A 20,729-nucleotide genomic window follows, 5' to 3' on the forward strand; every position below is an offset into this window, starting at 1 on the left:
ACCAGCCAACTGGTCCTCTGGCCTCTGCCTGTGAGGATAACAAGGAAGTCAAGTGGCACAGTGTTGGCACCAGAGGGCACTGCAAGCCAGCTGTCTCCAAGAAGGAAAGGACCATGGAGGTGCCAACTCCTGGGGAATTTTCTGGGCCTAGTGCCCCTCAAGTGTGCCCACCTCTATGGGCTAGAGGGCTTAGCTGTGTACGGTGGTGACCGGGGTGCTCAGCAGTGTCCTCACCATGCCCTTGAGGACCCCAGTGTCCCTTGCCTCACCCCCACCCACATGACTGAGCGCTGGCCTCCGTTCCTGGCAGCCACCTTGGTGTCTGGGCGCTGCCTCTCCACCTGGGTTCGGGGCCTGAAGGTCCTCTTCCCAGGACACCCTCCTGCACCCCTGGTGTCCTCTCCCTGGTGGTTTTCTCCTCTCTCCTTGTCAGGGCCTCATCCTGCCCTGGGTGCCCACCCCAGTGTCTGAGCAGCAGCCCTCACATCCGGACCCTCACACACAGGGTCGCCTTCCCCCTGCCCTGCGCTTACCAGCCCTCTTGGGCTCTCAGTGGCTCCAATTCTGATTCAGTCTGTGACGCGGGTGGCCCTGCTGGAGGGGACTGTGCCGACAATAGAAAGCCACAGGCCGGAGAGCCGCGGCCCTGTCCTAGCGCTCTGCCTGTGGGCTCGTTCCTCCGGCTCGTGGCTCACCCGTTTGTTCCCTGGAGTCTGCTCTGGGTGGACCACCTCGCCTTCCCTCTCCCACTCCTGGCTGGCTGTCCCTCGGCCCAGAATGCTGTTCCCTTGGGCCAAATCTGTTTCTGTTCTGGGCAGTGAGCACCGGAGGCGTCCCAGCCCCAAGGGACCTTCTGAAGCTGCCCACTCGCCCTGCGGCCTCTGGCCGTCCGTTGTCTGCACTCTGCTGTTCAAATGGTTTCTTCTCTGCTTGACCAGGGCTGGGGCTGAACATCCAAATGAGCAGATCCAGCCCAGTGCCCCTGGGATCTGCCAGCTCTCACTGTCCTTCTTAGACTCAGTCCCCTTGTCCATGAGTGAGGCTGGAGGCCCAGGAGTGCCTGTCAGACATTTTACCTGACATTTGACTCTGTTAGCTGCCACCATGCTAGAGAGAGGGCTAGAGGCCCCGGTCCCCGTCCTCCTGTCTCGTTCCGTGTACACGCACCTGGTCCTGGCTCTGCTAGGCACCGTTCACGTCCTTTAAATAAATCCCTGGAATCCTCACCATAATCCTGCAATGTGGGTACTGTTACATCCCTATTTGCCTGATGTGGTAACTGAGGCCCAGAGAGATGGGGGACCCCTGGCAGTAGGGTCCAAATGCTGCAGAACAAGGCCCCAGGCCCCTGTTCCCTGCTGACCCTGGCTGCATGCACAGGTCCCCTCCCCAGGGTCCAGGTCGCTTGGCATTCTCCCAGGCTCACTGTACTGGGTGCTGATAGCCACTGGGCACCCACTTCTCTGTGACTCTTTCCCTCCTTCCCAACTTCCCTGGGTTCCTCCTGCAGCCTTGCCTTCCCTCCTGAGGTTGGGCCACCACCTCTGGGCTCTCGCCTGATGCCCCGGAGCCAGGCTGCCCGCCAGAGCTGCACCACCATCCCTCCCTGCCACCACCATCTCGTGTTTGAGAAGCACCCCTTTGTGCGGGGACCTTGCCGGGTCACTCCATCCCTCTCCTGGTCCTGCTCTTCCCCACGTGGCTGCTTCCTGTCCAGCCCCATCACTGTGGCAGGGCTGGTGCAGCGGACCTGGCTGACTTCCTCCCTCCTCTTCTCCCTAGATCAGTCTAAACCCACCTGGCCTAACACAGTAGCTGCTTGCACAGGTGGCTATTAAAATTAAAATTGAATTAAATTGCAAATAAGTTGCTCAGTTGCTGCAGCCAAGTTCAAGTGCTCAGTAGCTGCATGTGGCTAGAGGCTATTGCATTGGACAGCGCAGGCCAGGAACATTTCCACCATCACAGAATGTGCAGTGGGACAGCACTGAAGGCTGGGTTGATCGGTCACCCACAGGTACAGCTGGCAGGGCTGCTCTGCTGGGTGCTGTCCTTGGCTTGGGGCACAGGCCTGCCTCTTCTCCACGTACCCTGCCCTGCTTAGAGGAGGTGTCACTGGGCCATCTGGGCCCTGGAGAGCAGTGAGTGTGCATGGCTGAGCAGAGGAGGGGTCTACAAGTTGCTTTACCCCTCCGAACCTCAGTTTTTTCATCTGTATAATGGGAATGAATATTCCTAGCTCCAAGGATGGTGGTGAGGGTAAAGCCTGCCCAAACCTCCCTCCAATGCCTGGGGCATATTAAGCATGAAATAAGTGTTAACATGAATGAGGCAAGGCAGGGGAAGATCATGGAAGGGGAGGGTCACAAATGGCCAGAGAGCAGAGCCACCCTATTGGCTGGTGCCTTAGGACAATTAATTTGACCTCCAGCACTGTCCAGTGGAATGTTCTGGGCTGGTGGAAATGTTCTGAATCTACATCGCCCAGGGGTCTCTGGGGACCAGAAACTGATATCCTGAGTAGGCCGACAACCCACTTGGGGAGGGGCAGGTCCCAGCCTTGGGAAGCAACTTCCCTGGGGATTTGCCAGCCACTCCGTGGGAAGGTTCTGAGGCAGCCAGCAGGGTGCTGGGGCCAGGCTGAGCAGGGCCTGGGTGCAGCAGGAGGGTTGGGGCAAGCTCCCCATGGCAGGGGCTCCTTGGGTCAGGTTTTGGACAGCAGCTTTCCAGGAGTCCAGCATGGAGCTGAGCTAGACCTATGCCCAGGAAACCTGGGTGTTGCTGGGCCCTGGCCACCTGGTCTGCCCAGACCTGCTTGACTGGAGCTAGGTCTCCCTCTCTTCCCTGGGCCTTGGTTTCTTCACCCAAAATGGGCACAGTGGCTGCTGTTACACTTGCCCCAGAGTGAACAGGATTTGCAGGGACCTCTGGCTACCCAGGGAAGACGGAGCCCTTGACCAGTCCTGACCCCCAGAGCAGATTTCCTCTCTCTGTGCCAAGGGAGCAGAATTCCTGGGCCTGGACATCATGGTACCCCAAATTCTTCCTTGGCCCAGATATCCGTCTTTGTCTGGGGCAGGACCCCAGAATCTGCACCCTTGGCCTCCGGTCTCGTGGTCAGCAGGTACAGGATGCTGGTCTCAGTTTTCATCTGACTCCGTCCCATAGGCTGCTTGTGGCTGAGCCAGTAGCTGGACCACTCCAGGCCTCGGTTTCCTCATCTACTAAGCAGAGACACCTCCCTCCCAGGGCTGACCCCAAGGACCAGCCCCTAAGTTCTTGCCAGCGTTTGCACACAGCAATGGCTCTGCAATGTCCATGATTAGCCTGGAGGATACACTGGCTGTGGCGTGACCACCAGGCGAGGCAGGACCTGCCTGGCAGGTGTTAAAGGAATGGACAAAGCCATGAGGGCTGAAGGGATAAACCCAGCCTCGGTTTTCCTCTGATCTTCTTCCTGGATCTGCCATGTCTGCAGCCACATCCTCTGCCTATCGTTCCATGTGGGGTCATGAAACCTCAAGTTGGAAGGACTCGTCTTTGGTCTCAGAGACCAGGGGAGGTGGTCACCCTCTCCTGAGTAACTGGTTGGCTCTGCTTTACCCCAGGAAATGAATCAACCAGCAGTGAGGGCCCCGGGGGCCTGATGTAGATCAGTGGAGGGAAGAATGTCTGATAGCCCAGAGGGCTTGGGGCGGGTGCCCTGGGAGCCAGACAGACCAGACGTGAGTAGCCGGGTCACTGGAGCCAAGAACCCTTGAGAGACAGGAATCCCGACCCTCTGCGAGACTCCAGATGCTCTGGGTTCTGGCTGTGGCTCCTGAAAACCTAATGAGTCACTGAGAAATGTCCCTTAGGGCGGAGGGTGCCTTTAGCAAAGCTGGCCAGGAGCAAGGCATGCTCCTGCATTCAGTTGCCTGACAGGAAACCCAAATGGAAGGATAGAAAAAAAATAGGCATTTATAGAGCATCTGTCAGTGTCAGAGTCTGCAGGTGCTCTCAACAGCATGGCTCATCCAGGCCTCCCACAAGACGGCAAAGCCGAAGATGACTCCTTTCTCTGAGGCTCAGAGAAACTAAGTGACTTACCTAAGGGCACACAGCTATTGAGTCACAGCATTGGGATTAAAACGAAATCTTCCAAACTTCCCTTAACGAGGCCGGAGTTAACAGCCTCAGCGTGTGCCTAGACGTGTCCGGCTCTTTGCACGGTTACATGAAAGGGAAACAGAGGCACAGGGAGGCAGAGGAACTCGCCAGCATCGTGGGCATGTTCCTATCTGGCCATCATAAGCCACGAGCCTGCCTTGGGCCTCTGGTGCTGCTGGACACGCCTCCTGCCTGGCTCTGCCGGTGGTGGCCTGGCATAGGCCTGGCATGGCGTGGAAGGTGAACCCAGGGAGGCAGACGGCAGTGCAGCCAAGGTGCCCTTGAAGTAGATGATGACACAGGAGGCAGCGAGGTCCCTCCTGGGTTGGCGGCTGTAGTTGGGCCACTCCTGCCCAGGAGTGGAGGCTGAGGGCAGGCCGGGTGGGCTCCGGAGCTCCCCCTGCAGCACCTGCTGGGGGTTGAGCCGTCTGCTGTGCGGGTGGTGACCGGCCCTCCTCCAGCTGGAGGACTCGCGTGCCTCATTGCTGTCCCAGCGCTGAGGACACCAGGGATAGGGTGTCGAGGGGCAAGAGAGGAAGGGTACTGTTGGGTGTCAGACAGGGAAGGTGACTGCTAGGACGTGAGCCATCTCAACCATGGAGGGCCGGCGAGGCACGGTGAGGCCTGCCAAGAGCACCTCAGGGCCCAGCTAGGACCCTGGTCAGCGCAGGCGAGCTCAGGACCACGGAGAGCTCCGCAGGGGCCTTCTGTCACCCTGGTGACAGCTGTCAGTGTGCGTTTGTGCCCCAGAGCTGCTGCCTGCTCAGCGAGCCCAGCACAGCCTCAGAGAGCACCTGGCCAGCCTCAACCTGAGCCCAGACTCTGAGGTCACGGCTGGGTCATTGTGATGGGTAATTTTAGGTATCACCTTGGCTGAATTAAGAAACACCTAGAAAACTGGTAATGCACTACTTCTGAGTGTCCGTGAGGGTGTTTCTGGAGGAGATTGGTGTGTGTGTCCGTGGGCTGAAGGGAAGATCCACCTCAGCGAGGGTGGGCGCCATCTGGTCATCCCGGGCCAGTAGAATGAAAAGGCAGAGGAAGAGCAAGTTCCTCTCTCTTCCCTGGAGCTGGGACACTTCTCCTGCCATGGGACACCAGACCTCCAGGCTTTATATCCCTGGGACTCCAGGACCTGACATGGATCCTCCTGCCCCTCCCCCCATGCCAGTTTCTCCGGCCTTCAGCCTCAGATGGAGGCTCACACCATCGGCGTCCCTGGTGCTGAGACCTCTGGGCTGGCCTGAGCCTCACGTCACGCCCAGCGCAGGAGCAAGGCCTTAGGTCTGTCGTGTCTTCCTGTGTTTCCAGGGCCTGGCAAGGAGCTGTGAACGGTGACCTCTTGGCAGGTACGTGCTGAGTGGGTGAATGACATGGGTCAGGTGAGCACCCTGTGGGGTACTGTGTGGATTAAACATGACCATGGCTGTCCCACTGGCTGGGTGTCCTCACTGGCCCCAGGTGGACTCCTTATTGGCTCCTGTTGTCCCACTTGGGTTGAACTTGGCAGATGGAAGGAGCCCAGGGGAGCTTTGCCACGCTGACGTCCCCCCAGTGGCCCTGCAGCATCAAGTACCATCCTGACTAGCTCTGTGGCCCTGTGCACGCTACAGCATCCCTCTGGCCTCAGAGTCCTTGTCTGCAAAGTGGGGTTGGCATGATATACCTGCTCCGTGTTGGGGAGATTCGGGGAGGCCATGTGTGTACCGTGCTCAGGACAGTGGCTGCGTGTCAGCACTGGTGATGGGTGTCGTTAGGCCTGAGGTTCCTCAAGGACACTTTATAACAGAGGCAGAAACACTGCCCCCAGGCCCATGCGCCCTGCTGGCTTTAGCCTGCCTGCAGTAATTATTGCTGGGCCACTTGCACCAAGAAGGGAGAGAGTCCCTGGCCTGGGAGGCATAGTCTGGTCCCAGTCCTGACTTGGCCACCGTCGTGACGTCCTTTGGGAAGGTCCTGCCGTCTTGGGTCTCAGAGCGGTCACCGCGAGCTCCCGGAGTGGCTGAGGCAGTGGGGCTCCGCATGTGCTGCTTGCTTGCTATTCTGTTCTGTGCTGCCTCAGTTAGGCCCTTCACACGATGAGGATGAGAAGCAGTGGGGCTGAGGAGAGTAAAAAAACATGTGGAGCTGCAAGGGGTAATCCAGGAAAATGCTGCCCTGAGGTGCCGTCTGCGTGCTCCGGCCTAACGGGCCGGTGCTCCTGAGCTTCCTAGCGGCTTGAGGGATGAGGGAAACACGCCGAGTCCCGTGATTCTTCGCAGCAGGCTAGACTGAGGACTGGATCAAGAGGCCCTGCCCTGAGGGCCCCAGCCGTCAGAGGAGAGCTCCCGGGTGCTGGTGAGCCTGTCTTCAGAAGGACACAGCTGGGGGGTGTAACCAGATCCTGAAAGTCAGCCTGGCCAGGGAGCCCAGGGGCAGCTGGGTCAGTTTGACCTCTGCAGGTCCATGGAGGCCCATGACACCAAGCAGGGCATCCCTTGCCTCTCACCTGCTGCCACCACGTAATTCAGTCTGAATGGCAACCCCAGGCCCTGCCCTTCATGACTCACCAGCCAGTTCGGTCCAACAAGGGCAGGGAATGGGGCGTGTCCCACACAGGCAGGTCCTGGCGCTGCCTTGCCGGTCCTGGAACCCCTTGGTCACCGTGAAGGCTCTGCCATGCAGACCTCAGGCTGCAGGGTTGCCTTCTACAGGTCCCTGCTGGCCACGACCTCCTCTCCACCTGCCCTCATCCGCCTGACGCCTCTGACCCGCTTGCTCTGCTGGCCTGGTCTGCCCTGTCTCGCTTTGCCAGCCCAGGGCTGGAGCGCAGTGTGCAGAAAGGAGCCAGTGCCCGGCTTCCAAATGCTCCAGGAAGCAGCCCCTCCCTCCGAGAGCCCCACCCCCGACCTGGGACAGCTGACACTTAGCCGAGGTCAGGATCCCACTCTGGCTTGTCCTCCCTGCCTGCAGTCAGCTGCACCAGCCCTTCGGGACAGCTCCAAGGGGCAGGCACTTCAGCGGGAGGAGGCGAGGTGCCTGGGGTTCAGGGATGGAGGAGATGGTCCTCCAACTCTGATTTCCATCTGCTTTCGCGGTCACCGTCTGCCTGCCTCTGCGCCTTGTGACCCTGTGGCTTAGAGGAAGTTAGGTTGAAGCTTCCAGCCCTAAGTGTTGAGGGAGCACCCGCTGCTCCCAGGGACCCCACCCATGCTACAGATGGGGAAACTGAGGTCTGACAGTGTGAGCTTGCTTAAGGACACTGCGGTCTGAAGCCCAGAGCTGCCCTCAGCTGGGGAGCATGGGGCGGGATGGCAGGAGGGCACCTGGATGACCTGGAGGAAGAACCCGAGAAGAAAGGACAAGCCCCCAAAGGGACATTTTAAGGGAAAGAATGTTGTGGGTGGAGGGATGGTGCCGCAGGCCGAAGTTCAGATTTCAGCCCCGTTTCTCCTGTGACCCAGTGCCCACGGCCCCCAGGCAGGTTGATGACAGGCCACCCTACACCTGTTCTTTCTTTAGACAAAGGGATGTAATCCCCTGGTCTACCTGTCCATCTCCTGGGGTTCAGGGACATAATGATCGGGGTGGCTTCCATCAGAAGTGCTCTGCACAGGCTCATTGGCAAGACAGACAAGTCCTTGATGGGGGACTAGCTAATGGTAGAGCCCCCACTGTGCAGACCTGAGGCCCTGGGTTCAAGCCCAGCACCAAAACCTAGGAACCGCTAAATCGATGAACATGCCCCAGTGCAGTGAGGCGTCTGTTCGTGGTGGCACGCCAGCATTGGTTTCCTCCTTGTGACTGACGTGCCGGGCGGTGAGGAGGTTACACAGGGAGACCAGGCCAGATGGCCAGGGGCCTCTACCGTGTGACTTCTAACCATCTACAGATGTCCCCACTCCCACCCCAGCCTGGGGGTGCCCTACCACTGGGCCGCATCCCAGCTCTCTTTTTTAAAAGGCCCAGGCTGGCCTTGAACTTGTGATCCTCCTGCCTCAATCTAAATTGCTAAGATTACAGGTGTGCTCCATGGTGCCCCGAGATCTACAAGTATGCTAAACTTAAAACTCAGTTGGAAAAAATTTAAAAAAAGGAATATACAAGCATCTCCATTCCACAGCCATAAACTAATTGATAAATTAAACTGTATAAATGAATAGCAAGTGGCTATATCATGTGTCACTCGTGAATAGAGATTGTTTTGGTCAACTTTTTTGCTGCTGTGACTACAAGATCTGACCAGAACAAGTTTAGGGATGAAAAGTTTATGTGAGGGCTCACGGTTTCAGAGGTCTTAGTCCATAGAAGGTCGGCTCCATATCCGGCTCAAGGTGAGGCTGAACATCAAGGAGGAAGAGTATGGCAGAGGGAAGCAGCTCACATGATAATCAGAGAGCAGAGAGAGAGAGAGAGAGAGGAGGGAGACTCCACTCTCCAGACACAAAATATATACCCCAGAGCCACCCCATAAACACCCACCTCCTCCAGCCACACCCCACTACCTCCAGCCACACCCCACCTCTTCCAGCCACACCCCACTACCTCCAGCCACACCCCACCTCCTCCAGCCACACCCCACCACCTCCAGCCACACCCCACCTCCTCCAGCCACCACTCAGTTCACCTCTATCAGGGGAGTAATTCACTGATTAGGCTAAGGCTGTAATCCAGTCATTTCTCCTCTGAACCTTCTTGCACTGTCTCACACGTGAGCTTTTGGGGGACACCACATCCAAACCATAACAGAGTGATTCATTCAAAAGAACCAGGGAGTATTACATGAGATTTAAAAGGAAATGAGAGATTTGTTTCCACCAACATGAAAATCTTTTAATCTATCATTGGTTGAGGAAAACAACTTGATTGGATACAGTGTCTAATATAATACCTGTGACAAATATTAAACCAAGAACAGAAAAATTGCATGTAAAACCAGCACCACACCTCAAATTGTTTATGCCTGGGGATCAGCCTAGCGTAGGGCTTGGGTTAATGCAAGGGAATCTTTTACTTTTCTTGGTACTGGGGAGTGAACCCAGAGGTACTTAACCACTGAGCAACATCCCCAGCCTTTTTTAGATTTTATTTAGAGACAGGGTCTCACTAAGTTGCCTAGGGACTCGCTAAATTGCTGAGACTGACTTTGAACTTGTGGCCTCCTGCCTCAGCCTCCCAAGCTGCTGGGATTATGCGCACTGCACCCTCCTATGCAAGGGATCTTTAATGTGTTTTTTCCTGATATTGGGGATTGAGCCCAGAGGCGCACTTACCACTGAGCTACACTCCCAGCCCTTTTTGTTTTTCATTTTGAGAGAGGGTCTCCCTGAGTTATCCAGGCTGGCCTCAAGCTTGCCATCCTGCCCCTCAGCTTCTCTGAGTAGCTGGGACAACAGGCATGGGTCACTGGACCAGCTCTACTTAATTTCACTTTTAAGATGAAATTCCAGTGATTCATGGCTGTGATAGGAGAGTAATTTAGTGAGACCCTGTCTCAAAATAAAACTTTAAAAAGGGGCAGGGGATGTAGCTCAGTGCTTGCCTAGCACATGTGAGGATGAAAATAAGTTAGAATGTGTTTCCTTGAGATCTGTGAATTTTTTTCAGTGCAGAAGTATTTAAAGGTTTGTCTGTGTCCACAAGAATGGTGGACGGATAGGATATAGGACAGAAGAGGCTGGACACCAAGGAATTTTCAGGAAGCAGCTTTATTGGCTGCAGCCCACCAGTCCAGAGTGTGGTGGTGCCTGAAATTCTCTGGACCATAAGTCTAGAAAGTCTTTGAACTTTATACCCGGTGGTGGTAGGGGGTGTTTTACATTTTTGCAGAAGTCTACTTAAGAGTAATTTTTAAGGATTTTTTTTTTAGTTGTAGATGGACACAATACCTTTATTTATTTATATGTGGTACTGAGGATGGAACCCAGTGCCTCACACAAGCAAGGCGAGTGCTCTGCCACTGAGCCACAACCCCAGCCCCATGAAAGTAATTTATTTTCTGCAGACTTGGCATTTACAAAGAGAAAGCTACTAACTACAGTGCCCTCTGCAGAAGACTTTGCTGATAGATGATATCTTGTGTAAAACTTTCTGACGAGGCTAAGAGGAACTTCTATGTTACAGATAGGGTGGGGGTTTCTGCTTAATTGTGGTAAGGGTCTTCTGGACAGGGGTGTCTGGCCTGCTTCATTCCCCCCTTTGAGGGTCATTATTTAATTATTTAAATCAAAGATCATCATCATCCTCTTGGTTAAAGCTTTATATAATGTCACAATCTTTGTTGTTGCTTTTTTTCAACAGCTGCTTCTTTAGTGAACCCAATAGTTTTAATGCACAGGGAAGCCAAACACACGGGAGCGGTAAACAGGTCAGCAGCAGAACACTTACCATGCCAATTAAGCTTCTGAATCTACCAAGAGCAGAAAACCATAGGAGGTCAAAGGTGTAGCAGTTTCATTAGTCATAATTACCAGTGCAGGTTGTAAGTGAATAATCCAGTTTAGCATATAAACTAGCATTCTATAGCCCCAGTTGCTGTCCTGTGTCCAGGTAGCAGGACTATAAGAGGCAGTAACCCTCCGGGGTGGCCAGTTATCTTTACCCCAAGTTTGGTGACCTCCTAGATTAAGTCCTTTCCCAGTGGATCCCTAGGTCTTTTCCAGAGACAAATAGTCATCCAATTATAGCATGATTTACATGATTTCCACCATTGGGGTAGGAATGGGGTAGAGTCCCTTAAGATTAAAAAGGAAACCAAACTAAGCGAGGGACTGACATACAGGTTAAACAGTGTAAGTAAACAACATCAAACTGACAACACCAAACACACCCTAGAAAACCTACATAAGCGAGGTTAAAAAAAAAGTATAACTGAAAATTTGTTGCCAAGAGTCCAGTCAGTAGGAGTTGCGGTGTCAAGCCTATAGCAAAAACCAAGCAGAGAACTGTGCGTATGGCTAGAAGTGAGGGAGCAGCGCACTACAGCTAAGAACTATCCTGGAGGACGAAAGAGTCCTTTTGTCCCGGTGGTAAGTTCATCTTCTACTGTGTGTTGACCATCCAGCCCCAGGTGGCTGAAGCAAGCTGCGGCCCTGCGCAGGCCCGTCAGCTTCTGGAGTGACCAGAGCAGGGCTGTTGTCCTTGGTCCTCAAGCGTCTCTGGTGTTTCCTTTCTCTGGATGGTCAGTTTCAGGGGTACACCAGGGTCTGGGGTGCGCTCTCAGTTCATGGCTGCGGGCTTGAGCCTGGTGTAATGAAACTAGGGACCTGTCTCTGAAAGCTTTACTGTAGTCGGGGTGGATAAAGTAAGCGAAGGACCCTTCCAAGAGGTGACGGGGTCGCGTGTTGCATTCTGTGACCCAGCCTGAACCTCCAGGCTTGAAGGACTGTGCGTCTGTGGCCAAACCTGCTGGCAACCCCTCCCTGACCCATTAGCTGAGAGTCTGTGCGGTTTTCCCTAAAGCCGGAAGCTCTTGCCTCAGTGTTGATTCTCCTGTTTCTCTGAAGTCTCCCGTAGCCCCCTGGTTAGTGGGGGAGCTTCATACTCTGGCTCACAGGTAGTCCCGCCCTCTCAGTGGGGGTGGGTCTATCCTTACAGTGCAATAGGGAGGGTTCTGTCCCAGTGCAGTGAAGTTCCTGGCACAGTGTACCTGACTGAGCCTTCGAAGTCCTAGTCGTCCTTTCTGCTTTACCAGAACGCTGTGCCTATAGCAGTATGTGACTTTCATCCGATTAAACTCTTGGCCAATAATCGTTTCACCTCTGCCACAAAAGGTGGCCCGTTGTCTGAGTCAGCGGTCACTGGGATGGCAAATCTGGGAATCCTTGGCCGGAGGAGGGTCCTGGCTACCTCCCTAGCTGTTTCAGTGTGGCTTGGAAAGTCTTTCCCCCGCCAGAGTCAGAGCCTACAAACCCAAAAGACACGTGTAGCCCAGTGAAGTTTACTCCCACGTCCTCGAAAGGTGCTCCCTCTTCTAGTCTGGATTCCTGGAGGAAGCCTTGGCCCCTGACGTGGGCTGTTTTGGGCACAAGTTTTGCACTATTTACAGATCACCCGGGAAATGCTTGTGAGCTGGGGGACGTAGGAAGCTGACTCAGAATGACCTCAAGTGCCATCTGGCTGACGTGCTCCCTGTGGACTGTCTGATGAGGGCAGGGCTGGAGTCCCAGGGGAAATCTCCACCATCCGCCTGGGAGACACTTTCCTTTTTCAGTCTTAAACCAGTTGCTTTCGTGCTGGAAATACTTTGACTTTGTCCTGGTGGGACACCACTTTGGGCAACCTTGGGTCACAGCTGCACGGAGGCCCGTCTCCTTCCTTATCGTTGGTCTGCCTCTCATTGAACTTCTCGCTCTCGGTTATGTAAACTGTGGTGGCCACTTTAACCAGCTCACTGGCTTTTTTTTTTTTTTTTTTTAATTTATTTTTATTGTAAACAAATGGGATACATGTTGTTTCTGTTTGTACATGGACTAACAGCATACCATTTGTGTAATCATACATCTACATAGGGTAATGGTGTTTGATTCATTCTGTTATTTTTTCTTTCCCCCCCACCCCTCCCACCCCTCTTTTCCCTCTATACAGTCCCTCCTTCCTCTATTATTGCCCCCTTCCTACCCCCCATTATGTGTCATCATGCGCTTATCAGCGAGATCATTCGTCCTTTGGTTTTTTGAGATTGGCTTATCTCACTTAGCATGGTATTCTCCAATTTCATCCATTTGCCTGCAAATGCCATAATTTTATTATTCTTTATGGCTGAGTAATATTCCATTGTATTAATATACCACAGTTTCTTTATCCGTTCATCAACTGAAGGGCGTCTAGGTTGGTTCCACAATCTGGCTATTGTGAATTGAGCCACTATGAACATTGATGTGGTTGTATCTCTGTAGTGTGCTGACTTTAAGTCCTTTGGGTATAGACCAAGGAGTGGGATAGTTGGGTCAAATGGTGGGTCCATTCCAAGTTTTCTAAGGAATCTCCACACTGCTTTCCAGAGTGGCTGCATTAATTTGCATCCCCACCAGCAATGTATGAGTGTACCTTTTTCCCCACATCCTCTCCAACACCTATTGTTGCTTGTATTCTTGATAATCGCCATTCTAATTGGGGTGAGATGGAATCTTAGGGTAGTTTTGATTTGCATTTCTCTTATTACTAGAGATGTTGAACATTTTTTCATATATCTGTTGAGTCCTTGTAGATCGTCTTCTGTGAAGCGTCTGTTCATTTCCTTAGCCCATTTGTTGATTGGGTTATTTGTATTCTTGATGTAGAGTTTTTTGAGTTCTTTATAGATTCTGGAAATTAGTGCTTTAAAAAAATTAGTGCTTTTAAAAGCAAAATCCAGCAGTTTCGGGAGTTTTCGGCCAATGTCTCTCTGGGCTTGTTTCGTCCTCTGGTTGTCTAGAGGGCAGGGTGGGAAGGTCCCACATAGTCGTTCCCAGAGCTGGCTGGGCCTCCATCGGGCTCCTGGAGGACTTCCGATGCCTCCTGTCAGGCTTTTCTTCCCTTCTTCTGGGGGCCTCTGGGGCCTCTTGACATGGCTTAGGTGCTCCTCCTCCTTGTCGGGGCCCCCGGGTCCTGTTGGGGAACGGGGCCTGGCCTAGGCTGGCATGCTGCCTGTGCTCTGGAGCATGTTCCTCTGGCCATTTTAACGCTGCTCGGATCACCAGTCTGCACCTTTCGTCAGCCCGGGTGGGCTGGTGGGTCGGGCTAACGGACAGATGGCATCAGATCAGTCATGGCCCAGGGCTCTCTGTGTGGGAGGGGCTATGATTTTTCCAGTTCAAGAGATCAATGGCGGTGAAAGGCTGGCAGGCAAGACTGCACTGTCCCGCTCAGACGTTTCCCTCCTGGTCAAGCTCGGCAGGTCCGCTGGTTTCTCGCAGGGGCGTCTGGAGAGCTCTCACCTGGGTTCTGGCTCTGGTTGTGGCACAGTTTCCTGCTTGGTCTCAGCAGATGCAGGAGGCGCTGGCTCCGGGGAAGACCCTGGCACTGAGGGCGTTGAAGGAGGAAGGAGACCAGTGTTGAGGGCCATTGTCTGTTGCCTCTGGGGAAAAGGGGGCTGAGGGGACAGCCTGCTGTCCCAGTGGTCTTGGCAGTGTGGGGTAAAGTGCCATGTGAGGTGGTGGGTTCTCTTGTGGCTCACGGGGAAAAAAATGGTTTTCTTTCCGTCTGTTCTTTGTCAGGTTTTTCTCTGTTTAGTTCCCTTTTGTTGATTCTTCGAGGCCACTATAATCTGAGCTCATCTCAACTCCGACTGTCCTTCCAGACAGGTGGCAACCAAGGGGGCTGTTTCTGTACTATCTCTTGCCAGCAGTCACTACAAGGGAATTGGTCTGGGTGTCCAGGGGTTCTGACAACTATTAAAAAGACCTCGGCAAAGACACTTTTGTCTAAAGATCCTTCTGGTGTCCATCGCACTTTAAAGGTTGGCCATTCTAAGTCGCAAAGTAGATAACTTTTGTGGAATGAGTTTCACCCCATAGTTACCATTTAAACCTTTCTTAAAAAAAAAGTTTTCTAACATACATTTCCAAAGACACAGTTCCTTTGTGTGCCTCCCATGTTCCTCCTGCGTCCCTGTCACACACTTAGGACTAGACTCACTTCATCTCTCTTCAGCTGTTCCCCTCTCGAGGACTTAGGGTCCTCTTAGCCTCTTCTGCAGGCAAATAGTCACCTGTGGTGTACCAAGGGGAAGCGTTGTCCTCCAATGTCCCAGGGAAGCCGGACCCTGGAGATAAGAGGCAGAAAGCCATCTTCACCTCCACTGTCCCATCTGGGTCACCAGTTGATGTAGGACAGAAGAGGCTGGACACGCAAGGAATTTTCAGGAAGCAGGTTTACTGGCTGCAGCTGGTCCAGAGAGTGGCTCATGCCTGAAGTTCTCCTCTGGACTGTGGGTCTAGAAAGTCTTTGAACTTTATACCCAGTGGTGGTAGGGGGTATTTTATGTTTTTGCAGAAGTCTACATAAAAGTAATTTTTTTCCCTGCAAACTTGGCATTTACAAAGAGGAAGCTAGAAACCATACTGCCCTCTGCAGAAGACTGCTGATAGCTGGTATCTTGGGTAAAAACTTTCTATTGAGGCTAAGAGGAACTTCTTTGTTACAATATGGTGGGGGTTTCTGCTTAATTATGATAAGGGTCTTCTGCTGGGGGAGCTCTGGCCTGCTTCATGGATGAATAGATAGATAGATGGGTAGGTAGGTAGACAGGGAACAGCCCCCTGGGGCAGTGCAGGAAGGGACCCCAGGGGGTAACCTTTAGCCTGCTGGCCCCTCCCAGGGGGCAGTACCTGCATTTCCCATTGAGCTTCTCCCAGGTTGCATCTTGCTTCTGGAGCAAATCTTAGCCCAGCAGTTGGTCTAGTGAGGGTGGGCCAGGTGGAGAAGCAGGCCGCTGAGGGGCAACTGCGGTGGCCTGGGGTCTCTGGGGGAAGGGCTGTGGGAACAAGGGGCGGTTTCCTTGACCCTGGAGCTGCCAGCTGATCCTTAGGGGACAGGAGGTGGGTGACTCTATGCGGGACAGTGTCAAAAACGGTGGCAACAGTAGAGGCTTCCCCTCCACTCGCACCCCCACCCTCACCTGGCCCTCCCTAGGAGAACAGCCCCAGGCTGCCCCTGACATCCGCTCTCTCCTTTTTCCGCAGGATGAAGATGAGACGCTACAAGCTCTTTTTCATGTTCTGTATGGCCGGCCTGTGCCTCATCTCCTTCCTGCACTTCTTTAAGACCCTGTCCTATGTCACCTTCCCCCGAGAACTGGCCTCACTCAGCCCGAACCTTGTGTCCAGCTTCTTCTGGAACAATGCCCCCGTCACGCCTCAGGCCAGCCCCGAGCCCGGGGGCCCGGACCTTCTTCGAACCCCACTCTACTCCCACTCTCCCCTGCTCCAGCCCTTGTCCCCCAGCAAGGCCACTGAGGAACTCCACCGGGTGGACTTTGTGCTGCCCGAGGACACCACCGAGTATTTCGTGCGCACCAAAGCGGGGGGCGTGTGCTTTAAGCCAGGTACCAAGATGCTGGATAAGCCGCCATCGGGCCGGCCGGAGGAGAAGCCCGAGGGGGCGTACAGCCCCGCCACCCGGGGCCCGCGGCGGCCCCCGCGGCACACGCTGAGCGCCCGGGAGCGCGCGAGCCGGCAGGGCGCACGGCGCAAGTGGGTGGAGTGCGTGTGCCTGCCCGGCTGGCACGGGCCCAGCTGCGGGGTGCCCACGGTGGTGCAGTACTCCAACCTGCCCACCAAGGAGCGGCTGGTGCCCAGGGAGGTGCCGCGGCGCGTCATCAACGCCATCAACATCAACCACGAGTTCGACCTGCTGGACGTGCGCTTCCACGAGCTGGGCGACGTGGTGGACGCCTTCGTGGTGTGCGAGTCCAACTTCACGGCCTACGGGGAGCCGCGGCCGCTCAAGTTCCGCGAGATGCTGACCAACGGCACCTTCGAGTACATCCGCCACAAGGTGCTCTACGTCTTCCTGGACCACTTCCCGCCCGGCGGCCGGCAGGACGGCTGGATCGCCGACGACTACCTGCGCACCTTCCTGACGCAGGACGGCGTCTCGCGGCTGCGCAACCTGCGGCCCGACGACGTCTTCATCATCGACGACGCCGACGAGATCCCGGCGCGCGACGGCGTGCTCTTCCTCAAGCTCTACGACGGCTGGACAGAGCCCTTCGCCTTCCACATGCGCAAGTCGCTCTACGGCTTCTTCTGGAAGCAGCCGGGCACGCTGGAGGTGGTGTCGGGCTGCACGGTGGACATGCTGCGGGTCGTGTACGGGCTGGACGGCATCCGCCTGCGCCGCCGCCAGTACTACACCATGCCCAACTTCCGCCAGTACGAGAACCGCACGGGCCACATCCTGGTGCAGTGGTCGCTGGGCAGCCCGCTGCACTTCGCCGGCTGGCACTGCTCCTGGTGCTTCACGCCCGAGGGCATCTACTTCAAGCTCGTGTCCGCCCAGAACGGAGACTTCCCCCGCTGGGGTGACTACGAGGACAAGCGGGACCTCAATTACATCCGGAGCTTGATCCGCACCGGGGGCTGGTTCGACGGCACGCAGCAGGAGTACCCGCCCGCCGACCCCAGCGAGCACATGTACGCCCCCAAGTACCTGCTCAAGAACTACGACCAGTTCCGCTACCTGCTCGACAACCCCTACCAGGAGCCCAGGAGCACGGCAGACGGCGGGCAGCGGGGCAAGGGTCCTGGCGAGGGAAGGCCACCCGCCGCCAGGGGCCAGTTGGACGTGGTCGAAGGCTAGGGCTGCGCGATCTCGCGGGGTGGTGGCTCCCCGTGGCGTTCCGTTCCGTCTGCCCTCCTGCCAGCTCGGGGGCTTCTCGAGAGGACCAGGCGTGGGTCGGTGGGGGATCTTCCCTGTTCAAGCCCTTGTGCATCAACATCAGGTCTAAAAGCTCAAAAGAGAAAAAGAAAAAAAGAAAAAAAAAAAAAATCCTGCCTGCCAGGAGAGGAGAGCTAGCCCAGCCATCTATGCAGCCCTTTTGCCGCCAAGAGTGCTGTGGCCAGGAGGTGCCACTGGAGAGTGCAGTAGGTGGCAGGGAAGGAGCCTGCAGGAACTCTCCAGGCAGCGGCGTGGGGCTGCAGCCTGGTGGGAGGGAAGGCCACCTTGGGCATCCTGGGCCTGGGACCTGCAGTGGAAAACGGGCCATCCCAGGAGGTCTTGGGCTCTGTAAATAAGTGCGCTTGGGTCCAGGAGCAGCAGGCCTACCTCGCAGGAGGGGAGGGAGAGCGGCTCCCACCTGAGAGGAGCGCTGAGGGGCCCTCCAGAGTTCTGGGCCAGAGGGAGATGAGGCCCCTAGCTGCCTGCCCTTCACCAGTGGACACAGGCTGGGCCAGGAACCCTGAGATTCTCCTTTTGGTTCCAAACCTGGCCTTGGTGGTCCCTCTTGCTTTTTGTGTTGCTGTCTGTGGGCTGCCTGCTCGGTGCTGGCAGGGACCAGCAGTCCAGTTCTCAGCTCGATGGAGAGCTGGAGGCTGAATGGATGGGGACCTAGGAGGGGGACCTAGGAAGGGGAGACCTCATGAGGCCCCCGCATGGTTCACCTCCCCGTCCTCACATCCCTTTCTGCTCCACCCCTCGCCCCAGCCTGCCACCATCCAAGTGCAGTCACTCTTGTGCCCCTCCTTGGGGCTGGTTAGGGACCAGGAAGGGGCCTTGAGACTCCTCGAGAAGGGACATGAAGGCCAGTTGTATGTCACCCCATTCCTCTTGGATTGCCTTGGGGCAGGAGATGTACTTGCTGGAGCAGATTCTAAGCTGTGGTAAGTACAGACTGCAATACAGTGACTTAAGCAAGACCAGCTTGTTTCTGAGTGAACCGTCCCAGGGAGTTGCTGAGAACTGGAAGGGCCGCTCTGCTTTCCTTCACTCACACCTTCCAGGTCCACAGAGTGGCTGCTCCGGCTCCCACGACCGGCCGCATGCGAATCCCAAAGCAGAGAAAGGCTGGGGGGCTCACACCTTTTCCCATTAAGGGCAGGAGCCAGAAAGCCAATCGCTTCTGCTGCCCTTCATTGGCCATGACTGCGTCACATGGCCACAAGTAACTTCAAGGGAAGCTGGGCTACGCAGTCTCGGCCTGGGCTGCCATGTGCCGGGCCTCAACTTGGGAGAAGAGGATACTAGGATAGATGTGGGGAAAGCGGCATCTCTGGGCGAGGGGTAGAAGTGACCGTTCCCGAGGTCCTGGAAGGAGCTGCTCCTCTCTCCCTGTCGGCCGGTACAGGCCTGGGGTGCAGGGGCAGCCTGCAGTCAGCGGGAGGGTGGCACGCCCCTGCCCTGAAGCTGCCTCAGACCGCTGTGAGCCCGGGTGCAGAGGTAGCCTGTGGAAGGCCACGTTGTGCGTGCGTGTATATTTATGGGCACGGGTGCATGCTTGGTGTGTATTGTCCATGTCTGTAGTGACCGTCCCTGTATGTAGATGCTTGTGTGTAGGACCTGGAACCTGTGACCATACTCCCCATGGCTCCCCAAGATGACTGAGGCGGAAAGCCCCTGGGGAACCTAGAAAACAAGGCTGAAGGGGATGCAGGGTCAGTATGTCTGTCTGTCTGTCTGTCTTTCAGTCTGAGGAATGAGAATCCTCCCGGCCTGAGGGCTGTACAGCTGCAAGCCCCCTCCCCCCTCAGCCCTCCTGATCCCCACATCCTGGCGGTTTTGGTGGGGAGTCTCACTGGAGGGTTCCTGATGGGCTGGAGAACAGGGGTCTCTGGTGCCACTGCTCTGTCTGGGGGACGCCCCAGAGGGAGCCTCTGCTTTGAAGTCAGAGCAACCTCCCTCTCTGGTTCCTCCTGGGCTGAGCTGTGGCTCTAGAAGTCGGGCCTCAGTCCAGGCAGGGGCCACCGCCGCTTGCCCTGTGACAGGCAGTCTCTGGGGGCTTCTGAGTCATTCCCGAGCCTCAGCCCAGGCCTCCCTCTGGATGGCCTCCTTGCCCCACAGTCTGGAGTGCTCAGCTGCTTCAGGGACAGCCCATCCCAGGCCCGCAGGGGCCTCGGGCCCACAGGCACAGGCCCAGGGTAGGGGAAGGAAAACGGAGGACTCAGGCCCGCCAGGCCCTCACCCCCCTCACACCAGGGGCGGAGGGCATGTCGGCCAGGAAGTGGAGACAAGGTCGCTGGGGCAGAGGTGCCTGTGAGGGCCAGGGCCAGGACACGGTTGACGTGTTCCACATGGGACCACAGCATACACTGGGAATTTGGGGGACAGGGGATCCCAGGGCTAGTTCCCCAACATGAAGGGAAACCAAACAATGTGAACACCAGGTCGCCACTGCCCTGTCACCGCATCCAGACTTCTTCCCCAGGAACACTGGCCCCTGACACTGGACCCGAGGCGGGCTGTCTGTGCCAGCCTCCCACAGGCCTCACCCACCTTTAGGTCACCAGGGTTCCAGGGACAGGTGTGGGGGAGCCATAGGGCAGAGGTGAGATCCGGAGTGGGGACACAGGACTTGCCCAGGCAGAAGGCAGGGCCCTGGGAAATGTATAATTTAAGGACACCAATAATAATAATAGTATTATTTTTTTTGTAAAGGAAAATCAATATGTACATTCTGAAATCATTTTCTCTGTAAATGGTTGAATTTCATTTCACCCTTAAAGGGATGCTTAAAGGAGAAGATAATATTATTAATAAAAACAGCTGCGAAGTCTGAAGACTGTGTGTGTGGAGGGTGGAGGGCGGCGGGGGCAGGTGGCTCTGGGCTTTGCTGCCAGCTATGGGTCGGTGGTGCAGGGCCTCCCAGGGCACTCGAGGGCCCTGGGGACGAGGGGCCACACCCAACGCCTTCACTCGGGGAGGCGGCCAACCTCCCGCGGGGCGCGGCTTCCCTCACACAGGTGGACATGGGCCCAGGAAGGGAAGACGCCCGTTCAGGGTCCCCAGGAGGAAGCAGCAGGCTGGCCCCTGGAACTGGCAGCACCCACTCCCGAGGTGGGCAGGGCCCCTGGGGGTCTGGATGGAGGCTCTCCCGCCGCTCTGTGGGCAGTTCTCCTTCCTGTCTCACGGTGCCGCCTGCCTCTGCCAAGGTCACAGGGCCACTCAGAATCGGGTCCTGGATGCTG

At 55.8% G+C, this 20,729-nt stretch overlaps 1 protein-coding gene across 4 annotated transcripts in view; it reads left to right on the plus strand.

The window, feature by feature from the left end:
* Window positions 1–18,464, plus strand: part of MGAT3 (beta-1,4-mannosyl-glycoprotein 4-beta-N-acetylglucosaminyltransferase) — a 40,823-nt gene extending 22,359 nt beyond the window's left edge. For 2 of the 4 annotated variants that reach the window (XM_079140786.1, XM_079140789.1), the window contains exon 2: window positions 15,792–18,464. In XM_079140786.1, coding sequence (XP_078996912.1) covers window positions 15,792–17,409 — 1,618 coding nt within the window. In that variant the 3' untranslated portion in view covers window positions 17,410–18,464. Of the gene's footprint in view, window positions 1–5,459; window positions 5,499–15,791 lie in introns of all 4 variants that reach the window. The other 2 variants (XM_079140787.1, XM_079140788.1) reach the window with 2 other exon arrangements.
* The last annotated feature ends 2,265 nt before the right edge of the window (window positions 18,465–20,729 follow it).

The sequence above is a fragment of the Sciurus vulgaris genome (genome assembly GCF_902686455.1).
Source record: "Sciurus vulgaris genome assembly, chromosome: 5".
Taxonomy (NCBI): domain Eukaryota; kingdom Metazoa; phylum Chordata; class Mammalia; order Rodentia; family Sciuridae; genus Sciurus; species Sciurus vulgaris.